General features: G+C 35.1%; 1 protein-coding gene across 10 annotated transcripts in view; it reads left to right on the top strand.

Moving 5' to 3' along the window:
* The window catches only part of RABGAP1L (RAB GTPase activating protein 1 like), a 684,401-nt gene that overhangs the window by 384,912 nt on the left and 275,833 nt on the right, over positions 1-23,656 (top strand). For 9 of the 10 annotated variants that reach the window (XR_007479508.1, XM_033428113.2, XM_033428114.2 and 6 more), the window contains one exon: positions 11,416-11,529. The exons of the other annotated variant lie outside the window; for it this stretch is intronic. Coding sequence is in view for 8 of the 9 variants with exons in the window: in XM_033428113.2 (XP_033284004.1) it covers positions 11,416-11,529 (114 nt within the window). In the remaining variant the exon portion in view is untranslated. The remainder of the gene's footprint in view (positions 1-11,415; positions 11,530-23,656) is intronic. 10 annotated transcript variants of the gene reach the window in all.

The following is a 23,656-nucleotide window of genomic DNA, read 5'->3' as shown; positions in this document are numbered from 1 at the left end:
TTTTTTGTAGTTTATATAATGTCTGTAATTATTTTCATGTGTCTTCTTTGGTATTAGGAGCAAGAAGATTTTGGTATGCATTTTGCTGTGAAATTTTGATTTGGAAATCTATGACTCCTTGTCATCATCTTTGGTTTTGGTGCAAATTATTTCCTTTTGTCACTGTTATTGACTAAATAAGGTTAGAACAGAATTGAAAACTCAAAGTAAAAATTATAAAACTTGAGTCTCTTCATCATAGGGAATACATACATATTTCCCATGCCTGCTTCACTTATTCTGATTTATTCAGCTCCCATTTATGAAGCACATACTAAAGTCTCAGGCTGTGAGGAAAACAAAGATAAATAAGAACTGATTGTAGTCTACCTGAGGGTGGCAATCAAGTGGGGATATTTAGACACGGGTACCAGTTAATTAAAACAGCAGAGTAGAAGACCAAAGGACAAATTGATTAAGAGAGGAAAAGGGAGAAGACTCCTAGAATAACTCTTTGTATGTCAGCTCAGACATGGAAGTTCACTCTGCTGAGAATTAGAATATAGGAAATTCTGAATTGAATTTTTGACTCGTTAAGTTTTAGATGTGGAGTGATAGGTCTGTTAGACCAGTAGTTCCCAAATAACAATTTGTGGACTTTTACTCAAGGCTGCATAGATCTTTGTTAAAAATACAGATTGCCTGGAAGTACTATAGAGAATTGGTAGATTAAATCTAGGTGAAATCTGGGTTCAGAAATAAATTTTCAGATGATTCTGATAATCAGTAAGGTTTGGCATCTACTTTAGTAAAGATCTAGGAGAGAGAAGACAGATGGTAGTTGAAGTTACAGGAGTGGATGTGATTTCCTGGGGAGAGCATGAAGAGCGAGCACAGAACAATGCTAAGGATGTAACACCATCAGATAAGGAGTAGGCAGAGGAGGAATCAGCAAAGAAACTAAAAAAGGAATATACTGTGTCAAGGAGCTGGAATATATTTACCTAGATCCTCTAAGTCTTAGAATAGTAATGCTCATTTCTGAGTCCATATAGAGAAAAACAGTGCAGAATAAAAATCTTTAGGTTTCTCCTCATTATTTGGCTTTATTCCAAAAAGGATTAATCAGATTTCAAATGTGCCCTCTTGCAAAAAGATTGCTACTACTTCCAGAGAAGTCTGTTGGAGAAACAGAAATTGACCCTCTTGGTTAGAGAATTATGAACAAAGTAGAGTATCAGAAAAGAAAGTTGAAAAAAAACAAAAAATACCTTATTGTACACTTTCTGTATTAAATTAGAATATTTAATTTATTGAAATGACCTTTATAATTGAGAACTAGAACTATTATAGTCTCTCAGGAACAAATCCTTCTGTTCTTAGCCCTTCCTATTTCTTTTGTTATTGTTCTTGTGGTGATCAGTGCATCTCCTACTCCTATGTGAGTAAAAACTTATATTAATGGAAACATGTACTGTTACAAAAAGGAGTAAAATGGCAATTTTATGTAACCTGACTTGATATAAAAATTAATTGGATTTTTCAAAACCCACATCCCAGTATAGAGTAACTTCATTTACTTGGGGGTGTAGTTATTGTTTACTTACACTCACTCTCCTTTGAGGTTCCAGATGATCCTTTATGCAAGTTAATTAGAGGGTCATATCAGCAGTTGTGTGACCTACTTTTAATTTAATGGTCTTTACTGATTACATATAGATTTTTGAGGAGCTCATTGAACAGATGGCCAATGATCAATAGTGGTCCAACATTTTTAACGTTTGAGGTTCTACATTAAAAGGTCATCTGAATTAACATGGTTTTGGAGGACTATTTTATTGTGAATAGTATTTTGTCAAAGACAGATGAAAAGGCAGGCAATGATACATATCTTTGAATAGAGAAAATTTACTGGTGGGAATACCACAATGAAAAACTTCATATTTGTTGATGGCCAACTTGTTAGAATTTAACCAATTTCAAAGTTAGAGAGGGAGCATAGCCCACACAAGATTGCCCTTACTTCTAACACTAGTTGTGTCAAGTTGTTACCAAAATCACCCTCAGGTTCAGTAATTCACTAGAAGCACTCCCAGAACTCAGTGAAAGCTGTAATACTCATGGTGACATTGTATTACAGCTGCAGGATACAGATTAATGCTTGCCAGGGGATGAAGCACATTGGACAGAGTCCAGGAGAAGTACCAAGCATGGCTCTTCCTTTGTCCTTTCCCCACGGAGTCATGGACAATGTAGCTTTCCTGACATCAGTGTGTGACGATATGCGTGGAGTATTGCCAGATAGGGAAGCTCACTTGAGTCTTGTCCAGAGTTTTCACAGGGGCTTATTCATGTACTGCTCACATGACTAACCTTTAGTCTCCAGCCTCTCCATAGGTAGAACAATACTGCATGCCCCGAAGCCCCATGGTAAGTCACATTGTTAGGCTGTTGAGTGGTCAAGACCCACAGGCAAACAAAGACCTCCTATTACACTTGCAAGGGCCTAGAGATCACCTCCTAGAAGCCAATGGCAAAGGCCAGTTCTCTTTTTGGGTAAGGCTGATTCTTCACTACACACAATTCTTTCAGATAATAAAAGCAGATGAGGCCCAACTGAAACAATAGTTCACAAATCTGACTACAAAGACCATGGCAGATGAAATGACTCCTTGTTGTCTGCAGGATTAAAACGTCTTCATTCAAGATTACATTTCCATATTCTAGATCCCACTCAACTTGCCCTTTATAAATTTCCTTCTATAGTCAATTAGAATCATATTTCCTGGGCATGCCAAGTTCTTCCCTGCTTTGGAGCCTCTGCTCACACCACACTTGTATTCTCTTGAGATCTTTCAATTTTGTTGAGCCCATCTTGTCTACAGTGCTCAGCCCAGGCCCCATCTCCTGCGGAAGCCCACTTTCACCACTTGAACCTTTCGATAGTCACTTTCTTTACTGAATTCCTGTAGCTAACGTTACTCATATATCATTTATTTGGCTGTTAGCATATGGTTCCTTCCATTGATATTTTGTCTTTACAAGTAGATCTTAACCTCTTGCAAGTTAGGAACATTATGGACTATATCTCATGCCTTTTTGATCCTGTAGATCCTAGTACAATGTCTTGCACATAGTAAGTGTTAGATAAGTATTTGAATAGTAAGCTTTCATACAGACAGGTGCAACTAGGAACACATTGTTCAAATATAAGAGCTAAAACATCTTGTAAAAATAATCTAATTTATACTAACAAATTTCTGAGGTAACCGTGTTAATCCAAGAGAGTGTCAGAGTTATTTTTAGCAATTCATTGAAGGCATCTGCAAACATAAAGGTCAGCAAAATGCTGGAAAATGTCTAGAGAAGTATTGCCATACTGCTCCCACCTCAGGGCTTTTGCACATGCTTTCCGAACCTTTGCCTATAATGCTTTTTCTCTAAATATTTGAACAGTAACTGAGAGAAGCAAACCCACTCTACCTGAAATATCATTCTATTCCTCACTATATCTTTATCGTTTTATTTTTTTATAGTACGTTTCACTAACCAATATTATATGCATGCTTTTTATGTCTTTTTCCTCAACTACTAGAACATAAAGTCCATAGGGGAGGGACATTGGCTTGCTAACAATTATATCCTCTGCACCTAAAATAGTGTCTGATTCTTAGTAGGTACTCTGAAAAGTATGTGTTGAATACGTGAACAAATTTGAACTATGCAGCAAATAGAAAGCTTAATTTTTTATGTACACTCAATTTTTATGTCATTCAATTCAAGAAGGTTAATTGAGCTCAAAGAGTTTCAAACAGAAGCATCTAAAATGATTGAAGGAATGGTAGAATGTTTTATAAATTATTAAAAAAATATTAAACCTATAAAAGCAGTAACTAGTGTATACATGGCCAAAGTTAATAAAATTATAAAATGTAATGATTAGGCAAAAATAGGCATGTTTATCAAATGCTGGTCATCAGAAGCATTCTTTAAAGTTTTGTGGAAAAAATGAAAGAGTGTTATTTTTACACAATGGTTAGTAAATATGTAGCACTTAAATTTTTTATTTATTTTAAAAGGGTTTAAAGGGCTGTTTTGATAAAAATTATAATTAATAATTTTAAAATAATGCAAAATCAGAAATACATCTAACTTTGGAAAATAATAGCATGGAGTTCAGTTATTCTGCTTCATTTTAACAGGAGTTGCAGAGTTTATCATTGCCTGTTGATACGAGTTTCCAAGACTGTCAAGTACTCCAGTTGAACCTTTATTTTGGGAGAATGAGTGGTCAGCAACCCTGGGAATGAGGACATATCCAAATATGGCTATAGATGCATTTGGAGTCTAACCCCACATATTCATCATTGAGAGGTGTCTGACCTAGATTCCATAGGATCTCTGGGAAATCCAGGCTGTGCTCATAGGCTGCAATGCTTCTTAGTCTTCTAGTTCCAAAGAATTGCTTTATTCTATTCACATACTTCCCACTGCAGTCCCAGCACTTACTTCAGGATTAAGGTATTCATCATGAATATTGACTGGTCTTATGAAGACACTACTTCCTCTCCTCTCTCTTCTGTTCCCCTCTGCCCTTTGTTCTCATTGTTGCTACTCCCCGCTAAGAGATTTCTTTCTAGGTGAAGGCAGAATATGGCTTATATTTTTGACCTTTGTGTCAGGCTTTGATTCTGAGACATTTGGCAGCACATGTGTACAATGCCCAGGCAGCAGCTTGCTAACAATATGATTTAGTTGTCATTTATTTCTTTGCTTCCATATTACCCTGCTTATGCTGAGATTTGCCCCCCATATTCAAGGAAAGAAGGCTGGCAATGATCCAACCTTTTTGTGTTACTGTTTCTAGCTCGTGATTTTAGTAGCATGTTTGAAACTAGAATGAACTTTTATGTTTTCTCCTTTCATCTCTGCCTCTTTGGATTTTTGGCAAACATCAAGGCAAATAAATCAGACCCACCACTGCAAACCCATCTGCTTTCAGGGACATGTAACTTGACTAGTTTGTGATGTTTTACCATAGATCTAGCTCCAACATAGAACTAAAGGAGGATCCCTGTGGAGTAAGAATAGCAGACACGTTTTAAGGTCAAGTTTTTTTAAAGCTCTGAATCATTTATCTGCTGACTGATTGTGGCTGCGCATGGTCTCCATTGGCATTTCTAATGACATTAACAAGTTGACATGGTACTTACAAAGTTGAAATGATTTTATAGTAGATGAAAAGTGAAAATGCAGTTATAGTTTGGATTTGAAAATAGGCATTAATAAGAAAAGATGCTGTCATTGTTGTAAAAATGTGGCAAATCAGGGTACAGCCAAAGGAGTTTGTTTATTAGGACATTACTTTTATACTTCATCTGGTGCTAAGGTCACATGTAAAAACACTCATCCTCATTGAAATACCTTTCCAGTTGTTGACAGCCTAGAAATTGTTTCCTAAGAAATAATAAGGTATGGTCATCCAAACCTGTCTTCCTAATACTTGTTGACACTTCAATGCTGTATTCATTTCTTTCTCATGGCAAGTAAGTGATGAGTCTCTTCAAATAGGAATTAAGAGGATTACAAAGATGTCAGGGTATATACATTATACTGGAAGAACAGCTCATGTAATACTCTTGATAACAGGCTATAAATTGTCTCCACTTAAAATGATCAAAAGTTAATCGAGATACTTATCATACCTCTTAGAGTTGGTTTTAAACTGATCTTCAGCAAGCTGAATTATATCTTCTGTTGGGCCATGGATTTTATCACACTAGGGATTGATGTATTTTTTAAGATAAGTTTTGACTTATGACTTAACAGTTTGGAAATTAAAGAAAATCCTTGAAAGATAAACTAAATAGAAATTTCATTTCTACGTGATGGTAGTGTCAGGGGTGTGTGTCTGGGTGGGTGATAAAACTCAACTTTAAAGACTTTCTTCTAAACCTCTCACTGCTACTGCCTGCTTCTGGTCAGCTTTTATATGTGGCCCAACCTGATGCCTCCTTAGGCAGGATAGAAGGTGATCTCAAGGACTTTGCCCATAGTTACTTTCTTGATGGTGATGGTCCAGAAGGGAGCCATGCAATAGTGACAGTGGCATTTGTTCTGTCCCTAACCATGACTTCAACCCTTCTCTGATCCTCAGAAGCTGAATTCTAAAGTAATGAATGAAAATGGTAGCTGTTCTGACAAATTTAGCTTTTATCATACCCTGTCCTTCCCAGTGTTTTTTTCTGGGTATATTTGTGTACATCTTCCTTTCTTGCATGAATATATGCAAGGCTGGGACCAGAGTGTATATCAGTTGATGAAAACATCAATTTATCCAAATAATTGTTCACTTTTGCTTTTTTTCATGGATTAATAGAAACAAGGATAATTTCAGACACATAAGATACATGATATAAAATTCAGAAGAGGGAGTGTATGCATTAATATATCATCATGCTGAAAGCTCAAAGGGTATTGGTTTCATAATCATAATGTTCATGATATCCAAAGAAAAACAGTGGTTTATTTCATTATTTAAAGTGTAGAAATACAGATGGATGTCTAAAATATACATTCACCAAAATTTTTAAACAATTAAATGTGCTTCTTAATTAAAATATCTAGGAATAAACCTACCTAAGGAGACAAAAGACCTGTATGCAGAAAATTATAAGACACTGATGAAAGAAATTAAAGATGATACAAATAGATGGAGAGATATACCATGTTCTTGGATTGGAAGAATCAACATTGTGAAAATGACTCTACAACCCAAAGCAATCTACAGATTCAATGCAATCCCTAGCAAGCTACCGCTGGCATTTTTCATAGAACTAGAACAAAAAAGTTCACAATTTGTATGGAGACACAAAAGGCCCCGAATAGCCAAAGCAATCTTGAGAACGAAAAACGGAGCTGGAGGAATCAGGCTCCCTGACTTCAGACTATACTACAAAGCTACAGTAATCAAGATAGTACGGTACTGGCACAAAAACAGAAATATAGATCAATGGAACAGGATAGAAAGCCCAGAGATAAACCCACGCACATATGGTCACCTTATCTTTGATAAAGGAGGCAGGAATGTACAGTGGAGAAAGGACAGCCTCTTCAATAAGTGGTGCTCAGAAAACTGGACAGGTACATGTAAAAGTATGAGATTAGATCACTCCCTAACACCATACACAAAAATAAGCTCAAAATGGATTAAAGACCTAAATGTAAGGCCAGAAACTATCAAATTCTTAGAGGAAAACATAGGCAGAACACTCTATGACATAAATCACAGCAAGATCCTTTTTGACCCACCTCCTAGAGAAATGGAAATAAAAACAAAAATAAACAAATGGGACCTAATGAAACTTCAAAGCTTTTGCACAGCAAAGGAAACCATAAACATGACGAAAAGACAACCCTCAGAATGGGAGAAAATATTTGCAAATGAAGCAACTGACAAAGGATTAATCTCCAAAATTTACAAGCAGCTCATGCAGCTCAATAACAGCAACAACAAAAAAACCCAATCCAAAAATGGGCAGAAGACCTAAATAGATATTTCTCCAAAGAAGATATACAGACTGCCAACAAACACATGAAAGAATGCTCAACATCATTAATCATTAGAGAAATGCAAATCAAAACTACAATGAGATATCATCTCACACCAGTCAGAATGGCCATCATCAAAAAATCTAGAAACGATAAATGCTGGAGAGGGTGTGGAGAAGAGGGAACACTCTTACACTACTGGTGGGAATGTGAATTGGTTCAGCCACTATGGAGAACAGTATGGAGGTTCCTTAAAAAACTACAAATAGAACTACCATACGACCCAGCAATCCCTCTGCTGGGCATATACCCTGAGAAAACCATAATTCAAAAAGAGTCATGTACCAAAATGTTCATTGCAGCTCTATTTACAATAGCCGGGAGATGGAAACAACCTAAGTGTCTATCATCGTATGAATGGATAAAGAAGATGTGGCACAATGCAATATTACTCAGCCATAAAAAGAAACGAAATTGAGCTATTTATAATGAGGTGGATGGACCTAGAGTCTGTCATACAGAGTGAAGTAAGTCAGAAAGAGAAAGACAAATACCATATGCTAACACATACATATGGAATTTAAGAAAAAAAAAATGTCATGAAGAACCTAGGGGTAAGACAGGAATAAAGACACAGACCTATATGGGAACATATGTATATGTATAACTGATTCACTTTGTTATAAAGCAGAAACTAACACCATTGTAAAGCAATTATACTCCAATAAAGATGTAAAAAAAATAAAAGGTGAATAATAATTTTTATTTATTTATTTAATGAGTATTCAATTTATACTAGGCAGTGTGCTAAGCACTTTACACACGTTATCTTATTCTAAACAACATGAATTTGGTATTACCATCCCATTTTACAGATGAAGAAACTGAGTTTAATGAGATTAAATAACTTGTCTGAGATCCTATAGGTGTTAAGTGGAGTAGCCGGAAATCGAACCAATGAGTTTGTCTGGCTCCAGAGCCACTAAACCACCATATTGGACTGAGGATCAGAATGGGAGACGCATCTAATGGGAAGTAAATCGTGGGTGAAGTTGTGAGTCTCTAGATATTGGTGAATTAGCTGTCCATGAAAGAGTGAATTCTTCCCTCTTCTCATTCTGAGGATAATTGTCAGGACTTAAGGAGACTGCTTGTGGGGACCTTCCAAGAAAATGACCTCGTATCAGTTTTGGTTGTGCTATAAAATGTTTTTAGCTATATTTTATAAAAGGTTTTCCCATGAAACTTTTTAACTCCAGATATTTGGATGGCGAATTATTTGGCTTCTTTTTTGTCCTTTTCTGTTCATTTTATTTCTTGTAAAAGTTGACAGCTATCATTGGAATAAGTCTTTAAAAAAGAAAAAAGGAATGAATATTGAAGAGAAAAATGATTTTGTCTTCCTTTTACAATGTTAGGTTTAGTGACTCCCTGACTCAAATACTTTAATGATTGAGTGAGTAAATTTGGGGGATTAGATGTGGCTTCCTGAATATATACTCTTCCTATTCTCAGCAGTATGGGTAATTGGGAGATGGTTAACTTTAGCTTTTGCTTTGAAAACACAGTTATTTTCTCTAATCTAGTGTGCCATTTCATTCATATTGGTCTATTTGTAAGACTCTAGTGTACCTCTTAACTTTCACTAATATGAAAGGGATCAGTGAATAATGTAGCAAAATAGCTTATTTAGTTAATAAAGTGAAGTTCCAGAAATTATTCCCTTAGCCAACTGAGAGCAATATGTAAGAAGAAAACTCTAGAAACACACATATGTAGAAAGCATTTAAAAGTAATCATAGGAAAGGAAAGTTTACTAAGTACAGAAAAGTTTATGATTTTTATTTTCATTTGATTTTGCCCCTTTATTTTTTAAAACAAACAAGGAAGATTCAATTATTCATAGAAAAAAATTAATCAGTATTATACAAAGTTACTTCCTAGAAACTTTTGCTCAATTTCCCTTTTTCTGAATCAGGCTGTTGGTACCATTTAAACACAGCATGATGCCAGTAGAGTAGGCAGTTTCTAGGGAATATAGTCCAATGATTTCTCTCCCTCAACATCTCAAAAAGTGCAAAAAGAGATATCCTGTGAACCATTCAACATGTTTGCCCCTAAAATAGTTCAGCTTGGGAGGAGTAAAATTTTCATTGGTAATTTTCCAAATAGTTTGTAAGTGGAGACTTACTGTGTGGAAAGAGCACCCTTCTGTTGGAGAAAACCTGGGCAGTGAAAATTCATCTGCCTGGTACCAGATTCCCCTACTTAGATTCCATAATAGACCAGATACACCATACATTTCATAATATATCTCTTTATACATTACCTTTCTATTTACTGTATTCTAACCCCCCTATCTCACCCCAGTTTTCTTTATCATTAGAAATTACATTTACTGTGATAAATATAAACTTTCTATGTATCCTTTTACTTAAGTTATGGTAATTTTTTGAAAGTTCCATTTTTATTTGGTTTTAGCATTCCATTCCGGTAAGCTATCAGAATTTTTTCTGGACTGATTTGTAATATGTTTGATGTTTGCTAGCAAATTTGGAACTTTTCAGTTTTCATCCTTTCTCTATGTGATATAAGATCTAATTACTACTCAGCATGATATAGCAGCTGATATGAAAAAGGCAGCAAGAGAAGGCACTGGCTTAACTTAGAGCTAATCAACTACATCCTTCTTATGTACTTCTCAGCTAGAGAGAGAAAGAGAAATAGCATTATTAAAGTAACTCATGTATTAAATTTTTTTTCTTTGCTTGATTTTAACTGAAAGAGGGGATTTGTTCAAATCTTTATGGGAGCGAGACATTAAATAATACTTTTAATTTGCATTAATAGTCATTGATGCTTCTTTAGTTGTGCAGAATGTTTCATTATTGGGGTTGGTAGAAGTAGTCCCATCCCATTTTCTTGACATTTAAACAGATAAAAACATTTACAGAAGTAAAATAAAATCAAGTGAATGATTAATCATTTTTTATAAGGCTTAGAACTTTTGGATCTTGAATCTGTCTGGAAAAACAAAAAACAAAAACCTCTCGATTTATCTTTAAAGCATATGTCATTTTAATATGTTGGTTTGAGGGCTTTTTATTTTCTGAAGTGAGTGAGTTGGGTAATTACCCATTGGGAGGAAAGATTGATAATATTTTTTAAATGACTATGGTCTGAGTTTTCACATATCAGATTGTCAAAAATTAAAAAGTCAAATAATATTTGGTTTGGGGCAGGTGCGGAGAAACACATACTCTACCACTGTTTGGATTATGTGTTGGTACAATGGAAATGCATATTTATTGACCTAGCAATTCCACCTCTAGGAATATATCTTGAACATGTATGTATAAAAATGTTCCTAGTGATATTATTTATGATATAAATAGAAAAAATGCAAAAAAAATCATTAATAAGAAAATATTAAATAAATTATGGTGTGTCCATATCCAGGTGTGCCTCATTCTTTTTAATAGTTGCTATTAAAGAAAATAAAATACATTTGCATGTACTGATCAAGAATATTCTGTAAGTTATCCCATTAAGTGAAAAGAGCAGATAATTTTCTTCTATTTGTGCTTCAAAAAGCAAAGGATGGAGAAGTGTGTATACAACTTCCCTCCCTCCCCTCCCCCTCACATAAACACACAGTCACAAGTCTAAAGATAGATGGATGAAAGGACACAAAAGAAATTGTTGATAGTATTTATCTCTGATGAATGGGACTATGGGTCTGGGATGGAAGGCAGTTTTTTTTTTGTTCTTTTTTTTTATGGAGAGGGCAGCATACTATTTTTGTGCTGTTTGAAATTTTTTGACATTAATTTTCATAATTAAGAAATTTAAAATTAATGACCAAGTCTACTTTTTTTTTTTTAGGACTCAGCCCAGGAGAGTGTTATTACTCGAGATATTCATCGAACATTTCCTGCACATGATTACTTTAAAGATACTGGAGGAGATGGCCAGGAATCTCTGTACAAGATCTGCAAGGTAGGACCCTCCACCTTATTATTTTCTAATTTATTATATAGGGCTATATTTTAGGAATCCATCTTAAAGATTTTTAGATTTGCACTGTGCCATGTTCTCTGCTTTATACTTACACTACCAGATCCTCAGTACTGAGTCCTGAGGGTGACTTTTGGGCTGCATGTTCTGTGCCTTCTTGTGGTGGAAGAGGTGTAGTATGACCTCAGTTTGGCTTTGATGCTAACAGGAAAGGAACAGAACGTCCTCTCAGGCTACTGCAGTAAAGGCTCAGAGGAGTCCTGATGACTCTGTTCATCTGACAAGGTAATGTGGCAGTTGTCTCAATTTTTTGACAGTAGGCAAGAGTAAGAAACAGTGTGGCACCTGTTTTTGAATACTGGCAAGTTCTCTGATATTGTTGATGTATTCTGAGTTATGTCACATCATACATCTTTGTGCAGTTTTTATATCCCATTTTGAAATCTTTCTTCTCCCTCATTATTAGTAGATCTGGAAGAAAACTGTTTCCTGACTTTCAGTACATATGCGTTGCTTGGATAAAAAAGGCTCTGTGTTTAATAGTGGAGAATAGCTATCAGATTATTAATTTCTCAAAGTTATATTAGAAATGAAGAATGACTTTTCAAATCATTATATATCGTTAACTTATATTGTCCATGCTAATCGAGGCCAAAGACTCAAAATTGCAAAATTTCCATCAAATAAAGTTTTGCCCTTTATCCTCAAAGTTAAGATGCCCTGCAAAGTGTGATGGGTATACTCAACATTTGTCCTTACCTGCCATTCCACTAGAGATTGCTGATGAATAGTGAACGACACCAAAAATCTTGTAATAATATGAAGAAAAAACAAACACCATGGCTAATTTTCAAGTTAGGTAGTAAGTTTCTGAATAATCAAATTTAACCTTTTATTAAGTAGCAAAGATTAGCCAGTAGGTAGTCAGAAATATACTCACATATCAGTATCATTTAATATTTACTGTTTTTTTTTAAATGGCACTTATAAAGTACTACCTGCATATGCTAACCAAGTAGGATTGATGTTTAATTCTGCAAATGGCACACTTTGCCTAAAATCCTTCTTTGTGCATGTTTGTGTTTTAGCCCTCTGCCTACTCCTGTCTTTCTTTTCTTTTCTTCTTTTTTTTTTTTGAAAGCTTTGCTTATCTGCTGGTGCCTGACTTACGTCCTCCCCTATGTGACAGAGGATGTCACAAGCCTGCATCTAACATTAATTCATTAATTTATTTTTGCTGTGTTGAGTCTTCGTTTCTGTGCAAGGGCTTTCTCTAGTTGTGGCAAGCGGGGGCCACTCTTCATCGCGGTGCGTGGGCCTCTCACTATCGCGGCCTCTCTTGTTGCGGAGCACAGGCTCCAGACGCGCAGGCTCAGTAGTTGTGGCTCACGGGTCTAGTTGCTCCACGGCATGTGGGATCCTCCCAGACCAGGGCTCGAACCCGTGTCCCCTGCATTAGCAGGCAGATTCTCAACCACTGCGCCACCAGGGAAGCCCTCCTGTCTTTCTTTTCTTTATTTTTTCTTTTCTCTTGATGTAGCCATTTTGGAGGATTATAAACATACACACTGATCAGAAATCTGTTTTTATATGGATATATCATTTAGAGCTAGAAATGCATAACTAACTTAAAGTCTGAGAGTGTACTAATTTCTAGAAGGTGATATGTCATCTAGTTTTTAAAATGCCAAAAACCATCAAACACCACAAAAAAATGTATAATATATTTATTATATGCTTGTGAAAGGAAAACCTAATTATTAAAAAAAAATTTCTACCAGTTATTTAAAAAATAAATTTATTTATTTATTTATTTTTGGCTGCGTTGGGTCTTTGTTGGGCTTTCTCTAGTTGCGGTGAGCGGGGGCTACTCTTCACTGCAGTGCGTGTGCTTCTCACTGCGTGGCTTCTCTTGTTGCGGAACACAGGCTCTAGGCGCACGGGCTTCAGTAGTTGCAGCACACGGGCTCAGTAGTTGTGGCTTGCGGGCCCTAGAGCACAGGCCCAGTAGTTGTGGCACACGGGCTTAGATGCTTCATGGCATGTGGGATCTTCCCGGAGCAGGGCTCGAACCCAAGTCCCCTGCACTAGCAGGTGGATTCTTAACCACTGCACCACCAGGGAAGCCCTCCACCAGTTTTAAAATTCTACAAGCTAATTAGTCTCTGGCTTGTGTAAGGAAGATATCAAAATTTATATAGTTTCTAAGTTATTTAGAAAGATCTGGCTTATAGTATATGGAACAACATTTTTCTCCTAGCATTTAGTATATTTTCAGCCATTCAGTAACTTTTCTCTCAATTTTTCTCTAATTGATACTAGATACTTTTTTTCACATGGCTAAAACAGAAGGCTCTATGTGCTTGCAGCTTCTGCCTTACAGTTTTGCTCCACTGTAGTAAAAACAGTATTTGCTTCATTATGTAATCTTTAGAGGGGAAATATCTGAAACACTACTAAACACAAAGATAAAAGTTAAGTAGTTGGTACACTTAAGTAACTGATACCCCTTGCTTTCATATTGCAGATAATTCAACGTTGAATTCACTAGAAAGTATTTGTTATACATTCACACAGCTTGTGTAACCATTTAAAATTATCAATGTGTATTTTGTAACATGATCAAACAGTTTTAAATCTCTTTATGAGTAAAGAATATCATAAAAATATAGGTCTAAGACATATTATAATTACTGAGTAGCTTAAATTGCACTAAATTTTATGGAAAACAAAAGAATCCCGTTAAAAACATTACAAAATTCAAGGTAGTAAATAAAAGTTGATAAGGCTTTTAATATTGTGCTAAAATATATACTACCTAAACATAACTTTATAATAGTCTTTGATAATGGAGGAGAGCAGAGATGAATATATCAGAAAATGTTGGAGAAACCAAAATTTGCTGGGTTCCTACCATGTGGACCTCTTGGTTTTTAATCGACACAATTCCTTCTCCTCTGGACCTACTATGATTTAGTAGTCCAGTCTTCATGCAGGGAAACCTCAGATGGTGGTGATAATCACAAAGAGGAGAGCCTACTTATGAGTAATTTAGAATTGAATATTCTTGTCAAGTTTGTACATCCACTTTCCTTTGCTTTTTGTATTCAATTTGAGCCATATGGCCTTTATCCTACCATGTATGACTTTTAAGGTCACTGAGTGTGGTCTACCTGTTCTATCATTTTTATTTCTAGAATAATATCTAACATCATACCTCACATTCTTGGCAATAAAACTGAGTTTCCATTCTGGATACCTTGCACAAAACTGAAGAAACATCAATAAAACCTTGACCTTAAATCAGCCACTTTGTTATATAATGTATAAATACGGAAAGTTTTGCTTCTTCTTTACCAATTCTTATTCTTCTTTTTTCCTTAATTATTTTCTTGTCTTACTGCACTGACCAGAACCTCCATTATAGTGTTAAAATGAAGTATTGATAGTAGACATCCTTGTCTCACTCCTGATTGTAAATGAAATGCATTTAATGATTTACCACTAAGAATGGCGGTATTCACATCAGCAGCACACTTATAGAGTTCTTTTTAATACAGTACCTTCCATGTGTTATAGTAATTTTAAATGTACAGAGTATTTCCGTATATATTACCTCATTTATTTCTGACAACTCCTCATCAATGGAGCCTATTCTAGAAATATAATATGCTGTGCTGTTAAATTGAGACAGAAATTTATTGAGAGAATTTCAGTTAGAATAAGTCCAGAAATCAACTCTGGTTTCAAGGATATAAGAGTCTGACTTTGGAGCTGAAAAGTTTTCTGTGACTCTGGTGAAATGAGGAATGATCTGAACTGTCAGGTTAGAGGGAGGACTGTTAAAACTCACTGTCATGTTTTAATGGCCCTGTCAATTTTAGGTTTTGCCTCTTAATATCTTTTTCAGAGTAGGAGGAAGTCGAAGTGGTTCAAAGATTCTTCTGTTGTCATAAATTTATGCGTGGAAGTAGAACTGAAAGTATAATAGGATTCATAGGATTCTGGAAATGAGATAGTTTTGACATCCCTGCCTCCTTCCCTCCTTTCCTCCCTCCATTCCTCCCTCCCTCCTCCCTCCTTTCTTTCCCGTTAGTTATGTCAATAACATATTTTAAAATAATGTCCTTTAAAGGACGAAAAATATACTACTCCTCCCCAAGTATCCTTAGGACTTTTCTAATTTACATATGATGTAAAATCTGGTTTTAGTTGGGAGACAGGTTGGCGTAGTTTAAAGGACTAAACATTAAGAGGTCTGGTTCTGGTCTTGATTCCTCCTCTAAGCAGATCTAAGACTTCGGGAAAATCACTTTTTAAAGTTCCTCCTCAGTAATCGTGTGGGGTGTGATAAGATTATTCTAATTACAATTTGCTATGATTTTAAGTGTTGTTTAAAATTTTTTTTTCCAAAATATAACATATTAAATGTAGAATGTAACAGTTAATTCCTGTGTTAGGTCTTAGCTCTGTTTATCAATACCAGGGCTATAAAGGAATGTGATTTTACTTTGAAAACTTTACCTGGCTTTCTCTTATTATGTTTGGGAGTGTGTTTCATGCACACATGAAATGTAGTGCATTTAGTGATTTACTTCTAGATATACATCTCTTTATAAGACCTAAGACGAGTCAGTCATAGTAATTAGCTAAAACACTGTTCACAACAGAATAGACTCTTGTGCCATTTAATTTGAAGCATATTGCTTTTTCACATTTTCTGATTACAGCAACTGCTTTATATCAAAGAGGCTACGGCTGTGAACTGAATGGGAGGGGTTGAATATATTACAGAGAAATCAATACCTTTGTTCATCTGGGTTAATAATTTGATGGTATAATGGTTTGTAGAAGGACAAAAATAAACTTAACCCCTGTTCCAGCAAATATTTTTCTCAAAACAAGATTGGATTTAATATAAGAACTAAAGCATTTCAGGAGTTATTTTGATAGCAAAGTAATGAGTGATCTGATGCTTGATTTCGAAGAATGTAAATGATCACCAACTCTTGTGAAATTAGATATAATCATACATTATTTATATTGTTTTCTAGATTTATGGGGGTATTTGTGATTATAGGGCTGAATTGTTTTTCATGGAGTCGACAGTACTCTCCATAGTTTTCTATCTATTTGACTACTCGTAATGCAACTCCCTTCCTTGGGGTTCCTGAATGATCCCTAGTTTTAATGACAGATTTTCTGAACACATTGTGGCCCGCTATTCTTTACTCTACATAGCCCAATTTTACCAACAGCTTGAGCAACCTGTGGGACTCCTCCTACTAATGTCCTTGGAATCTGATTGGCCCCAGAATGAGGGCTCTTTGGTGTGGAATGACAGGCATTCCTGGATCAAGATGCACCAAAAGGATTTAGTTTAGAGCGGTACCTAGGGGGAATCAGGCAGCCTTTGGAGAATCAAGCAGGTCTTTTCTGTTTTCTGTGTACCTCCTCTCTCACCCTTGGGTTGCTGGTGTGCTTCTTTGAATTACAGTAACCTTCTAAGGCAGATCCAAACGGGGGGCTACTGAGGAGTCCTTTGAGCCCCTGGGGCCACTCTGCTTTGCCAGCACATCCTAATGAACAGTGAATTAAGTGGTTTTAGAAGACCTTGAGGGATAGCAGAGTATTCTCAAACAAATTAATTTCCTTAAGGAAAAATTAATTCTTTCAGGCCATACAGGAAGGCTTGGAGTTCCTTCCTAATATTCAGATGATAATTGACATCATCACGACAGTAACAGTGGGAACTTGTGAAGCACTGTGGTTTAGAAAGCACTTCTGTACATGTTGTTATTTGATCCCCATAGGTCCTCCCTAAGGCAGGAAGAATTTCCTGCATTTTACAGATGAACTCCAGAGAAACTAAATTATCGGCCTAAAATTATATAGCCACTAAATGGCAGAGACTAATTTGAACCCAGATCTGTTAGCTTAAAATTCTGTAATATTTCTACAATACTATTGTGATTGTACATGTGTGATGAAGAAGAAAAGTTATGATTTATTAAATACTTCCTGAATACCAGAAACTATGCTGAGCACTTTTACACATATCGTGTTATGTATTTTGACAGTTATCCTGGAAATAAAAACTATATTTCTGTTCTTGTACTTAGGATAAATTCTCAGGAAGGTTAAAAGCATTTACTCTTATCACATGGATAAGAAATTTTGAAACTAGTATTCCATTCTAGGCAGGTCTGTCGAACTGCAGTGTCCATGTTCTTTGTACTATGGTGGCTTTTCTTAGTGTTAGAAGGACAATATTTAAACTGCAAGTGAATCTTAGCATCATTATCGCAAGTGAAATCCAGTGAGGTAGAAAATATTTTTCTGTCAGGCTAAAAATTAAATGTGAAGAAGAAAATGATCTTATATGTTTATGCATATCAATGTAATAATAATAAGGAGAAAATCAGGGACACCAATGGGGTCTTCACCAAAGAACTTGGAGTTACTCAGGCTCCTAGTCAAGGTAAATGTTTTGATTATTTTCTTCCTGGTACAGCCAGTACAAGATAAGTCAGAAGATAGTACAAGAACATGCTTTGGGGGGCCCACAAAAGAAAAATAAATTCATCTTTAATAATTTCATCTAGAATTTTATAATCTGAAGTTCTAGAAAGAAGTTATGTTAATTTCAGCATGCAACTTTTGATTCCTTTTTCAAAAAATCTTTAGATTATTTGAACTACATATGGGGAATGGGCACCATAATCTTTTCAGTGCTTAGGGCCTTTAAAGGTTTTAATGAGACCCTAGGGACTTCTAATAGTAATAAATAGAAGTTGGATATCAAACTTACAAAATGTGGCTTTTTCTTGTAGCTGGTTGTAAGAAGGCAGAGTCTTCATTTTTTCCCCCAGTTTTATTGAGAAATAATTGACATACATCAGTGTATAAATTTAAGGTGTACTTAAAATTTTTTTTCAACATGGCTTGACTTACATATATTGTAAAATGATTACCGCAGAAAGTTTAGTGAACATCCATCTTCTCATGTAGATAAAATAAAGAGAAAAGAAAATTTTTTTCTCCTTGTCATGAGAGCTCTTGGGATCTACCCTCTTAACAGCTTTCCTACATGTCACACAGCAGTGTTAACTGTAGTCATCATGTTGTACATCCTTACTACTTATTTACCTTATAACTGGAAGCTTGTACCTTTTAACACCTTCCTCCCCTTTCCCCTCCCTCCACCCCCACCTTTGGTAGTCTGGTAATCACAAATCTGATCTCTTTTTCTTTGAGTTTGGTGTTGTGGTTTTGTTTTATTTTGTTTGATTCCACATACGAGTGAGATCATACAGTATTTGACTTTCTCTGTCTTACTTATTTCATTTAGCATAATACCTTCGAGGTTCATCCATGTTAGGCCTTCATCTTTATAAAGAATAGTTTCCTTAAAAATCACTTTAGGTCTCATTGTTACCATTAAAAATTTTTAGTAAGTCTAACATTTAATACACACATAGTAGAGTGCACAAATATTGAGGCTATAATTCAGTGAATTCTTACCCAGTGAACACTGCTGTGTAAGCTGTAGGACAAAGATAAAGAATTTTGCCAGCACTCTGGAAGCCTCCCTTATTTTCTCTGCTAGTAATTACTTCCCCCAAAGGTAAACAGCATTCTGACATCTATTACCATATATTAGTATTGCCTCGTTTTGAACTTTTATTTTTTCCTTGTAGTTTTATTGAGGTGTAATTGACATACCACACTCTATATGTTTAAGGTGTACAGCCTAATATTTGGCCTACATACATCATGAAATGATTACCACAATAAGTTTAGTGAACATCTGTCATCTCATACAGATACAACATTAAAGAGATAGAAGAAGGTTTTTTTTTTCTTGTGATGAGCACTCTCAGGATTTACTCTCTTAACAGCTTTCATGTATAACATACTGCCTTTATCTAGTTCCCTCTCCTCACCCCCTGCCTCTTGGTAACTACCAATCTGATCCTAATTTGTTTGTTTGTTTTTAAAGTATAATTGACCTGCAACACTATGTTAGTTCCTGTTACACAGCATAGTGATTTGGTACTACTGTATATTTCAAAGTGATCATCATGATAAGTCTAGTTACCATCTGTCACCAGATGAAGATATTACATAATTATTGATTATATTTCCCATATTGTACATGTCATACATGTGACCTCTTTTGGATCTTTAAAAAATTGACTTTCACAAAATGTATATTGTTGTGTATAGTTTCTTTTGTTCCCATTGTCTATGAGGTTTAACCATGTTATTGTACATGGCAGGAATTCATTGTTTTCATTGCTGCATAATATTCCATGGCAAGACTATATCACAATATATTACCCATTCTACTCTTGGTGGGCATTTGGGGTTGTTTTCAGTTATGAATAATGCTGGTATGTGTACACTTCTATTAATAATGTTTTTCTGCACACATGTATGCATGTCTGTTAGATATCTACTAGGAATAGAATTTCTGGGTCAAAGGATATGGGCATGTTCACCTTTGGTAGATATTGCCAAATAAGTTTTCAAAGTTTAACCATTTACATTTCAAATAGCAGTGTATAAGAATTCCAGGGCTTCCCTGGTGGCGCAGTGGTTGGGAGTCCGCCTGCCGGTGCGGGGGACATGCGTTCGTGCCCCAGTCTGGGAAGATCCCATGTGCCGCAGAGCGGCTGGGCCCGTGAGCCATGGCTGCTGGGCCTGCGCGTCCGGAGCCTGTGCTCTGCAGTGCGACAGGCCGCAGCAGTGAGAGGCCCGCGTACCGCAAAAAAAAAAAAAAAAGAATTCCAGTTGCTCTGGATTTTCACCAAAACCTGATAAACTTTTAAATTTTAAGCATTTTGGTGGATCTGTAGTGGTTATCTCATTGTGGTTCACATGCATTTCCCTTATGACTGTCGAGGATCAGCATCTTTTCACATGCTTGTTGTCCATTAGGATATCCTCTGTCATGACAAACCTGTTTCTCTTTTGCTTATTTTAACAACTGGGTTTTCTCTTATTGCTTTGTAGGAGATTTTTTTGTATATCCTGGGTATGAATCCTTTTTTAGATATATGTATTGCAAATGTTTTCTCTATGGCTTGCTTTTTTACTCTATTAATGGTATCTTTTGATAAACAGAAGCTATTAATTTTAAAGAGGCCAGATTTATTAATCTTTCCTTTTGTGGTTAGTGTTACTGTGTCCTGCTTAAGAAATATTTGCCTAGCCCAAAGTCAAAATATTCTCTGATGTAATCTAGAAATGTTATTCTTTTGCTTTTTACATTGAGGGTTATGATCCATCTACAATTGATTTTTGTATAAAGCAGAAGTCAAGGTTTAGTTTCTTTCCATATGTATTTCTAATTGGTCCAGCATTGTTTTTAAACAATCATTCTTTCTCCATTGTATTGCTGTAGCATCTCTGTTATAAATCAGGTCCATGTATACATGGGTCTGTAGCTGGACCATTCTTTTTTTTCCCATAATTCTGGCTTTCTTTTTAATTTCTTTTTTGTTGTTGTTGAATATATTTGACATATTGTGTAAATTTAAGGTTTTACAACATGTTAATTTGTTACATTTATATATTTTAATGTGATTGCTGTTGTATTGGTATTTAGCACCTCTATTACATTACATAATTATCCTATCTTTTTAGTGGATTGGATAATTAAGTTGTAGTCTCAACATCTTTGATGATTATAGTACAGTATTGTCTGTTTTCATTATACTGTACATTAGATCTACATGTCTTATTTACAACTCATTGCAAGTTTGTACCCTTAAGGAGCATCAATCTTATCTCCCCCCTACACACTGCATCCTCTGGTAATCACCACTTTACTCTCTGATTTTTTAGGAGTTTGACTTTTTTAGATTCTACAGATAAGTGATATAAAATAGCAGTTGTCCTTCTCTGTCTGACTTATCTTGCTTAGCATAATGTGCTCAGGGTTTATCCATGTTGTCCCAAATGGCAGGATATCCTCCTTCCTCATGGCTGAAAACATTCCATTACTGTATATATACCACATCACTTTTATCTATTCATTCATTGATGGACATTTAACCTGTTTCCATATCTTGGCTATTGTGACTAATGCTGCAATAAACATGGGAGTGCATATATCTCTTAAAAATGATGTTTTCATTTCTGGACCACTCGATGCCATTGATCTGCTTATCTATCTTTATACCAATACCACACTATTATAATTAAAATAGATTTACAAGAAGTCTTATTATCTGGTGGTGCTGGGCCTACAACTTTGTTCTGCTTCAAAATTATTTTTACTATCTTGGTCCTTTGTAGTTCCATATTTTAGAATCAGCTTGTCAGATTTTGAGGGGAAAACATGCTTTGAGAATTTTGATTGGTATTGCATTGAAGAAATAGTTCATAAATTTTATTATCAATAGTTTTTTCAAAGAGCCAACTTTTGGCTTTGTTGATCTTATCTATTATATATTTGCTTTCTATTTTATTGATATCTGCATTTTTTCTTTTTCAATAAAATTCTGCATGTTAAAAAAAATTAATATCACCCAAAAAAGTTCCCTAATGCCCCTTTGCAGTCAATCCTCCCACCTATACCTGACCCCAGGCAACCCCATTATCTTCTTTCTCCATTATAGATTAGTTTTCATTTTATAGAATTTAATGTAAATGAATCATACAGCACATACCTCTGCTTCTCTCCAGCATAATGCTTTTGAGATTCATTCATGTCATTGAGTGTTTCAGTGCTCTATTCTTTATTGCTGAGTAGTATTCCATTGTAACCTCTCCAATTTTGATGTCCTATTTTATTATCATTTAGTTTTAAATATTACCTAATTTCCATAGTGATTCCTTTGATCCATCACATTCATTGATTTCTAAGTTCTTTTTTTTTGGTATTGATTTCTAGCTTAATTTCACTATGGTCAAAAATATGCTGTGTGTGAGCTTAAAACTTTGGATTGTTGAGACTTGCTTTATGACCTGAACATGTCCTGTTTTGGTTTCAATTAGATAAACTTTGTAATCATGTTTTTCTGATTTTCTTTAGAGTTACTCTCTTTGTTGTTATGTGTTTGTTTTTGGTTTTGTTTTTTGTCTGTTCTATCAGTTAGTGATGAAATTGTGCTCAAATTCCCAACTATGAGTTTTGGACTTATCTATTTTTCCTTTTAATTTTGCCAAATTTTGCTTTATGTATTTTGAGGTTATGTTATTAAGTGCATACAAATTTAGTATTGTTATGTCTTCGTATTTAATTAACCTTATTATCATTATAAAATGTCTTTCTTGTTGCTAGTTTGAACTTCAGTATAAGTATGTCCACCTTAGCTTTATTTTTGCGTCTTCTTTAAGCATCTTATAATTGAATTTTTAAACTATATACAATCTTATCTTTTTATTGGGGTATTGAGTATATTTACATTTAATGAACTTACTGACATAGTTGATTTTAAACTTAATACCTCACTATTTGTGCTGTATATGTCTCATCTGTTACTCATTTTTTCCTCTTTTTTTTCCATTTTCCACACTGTAACTATTAGTTATGCAGTTTTTATGCTTTTAGTAGTTACCCTATTAGTTATGCAGTTTTATGCTTTTAGTAGTTATGATCACAATGTGCATTCTTTGCTTATTAGAATCCACCTTAAATGATCAATCACACCTAAAGTGATCAATCACTTAAATCATCGATTACTTCCAGGATAATGCAAGAAACTTATATCTCTTTAACTCCATGTTCTGCTTGTTGTTCTGTTTTTGTCATGTATTTAATTATGTTTGAGTATCAGTACCCCCCCAGACACATGCACAGGATGTTATTTTTTGTGTCTTAAACCATCAGTGTTCATCTAGACTTATTCACCTATGTATCTGTTCTTGTGCTCTTCATTTCTTTCTGCATTGCCTGAGTACATCTGAGATCATATTGCTTATGCTTAAAGAACTGTCTTTAGTATTTCTTTAGTGAAAGTCTGCTGATGAAAATTCTTTCATTTTTTACTTTTCTGAGAACCTCATAATTTTGTCTTTATTTTGGAAAGATATTTTCATTTGGTTCTAGGTTGGTGTTATTTTTCCTTAGGATTTTAAAGATGCTATTCTATTGTCT

Source organism: Orcinus orca, chromosome 1 (genome assembly GCF_937001465.1).
Source record: "Orcinus orca chromosome 1, mOrcOrc1.1, whole genome shotgun sequence".
NCBI lineage: Eukaryota > Metazoa > Chordata > Mammalia > Artiodactyla > Delphinidae > Orcinus > Orcinus orca.
This window is presented reverse-complemented; position numbering and strand designations above follow the sequence as displayed.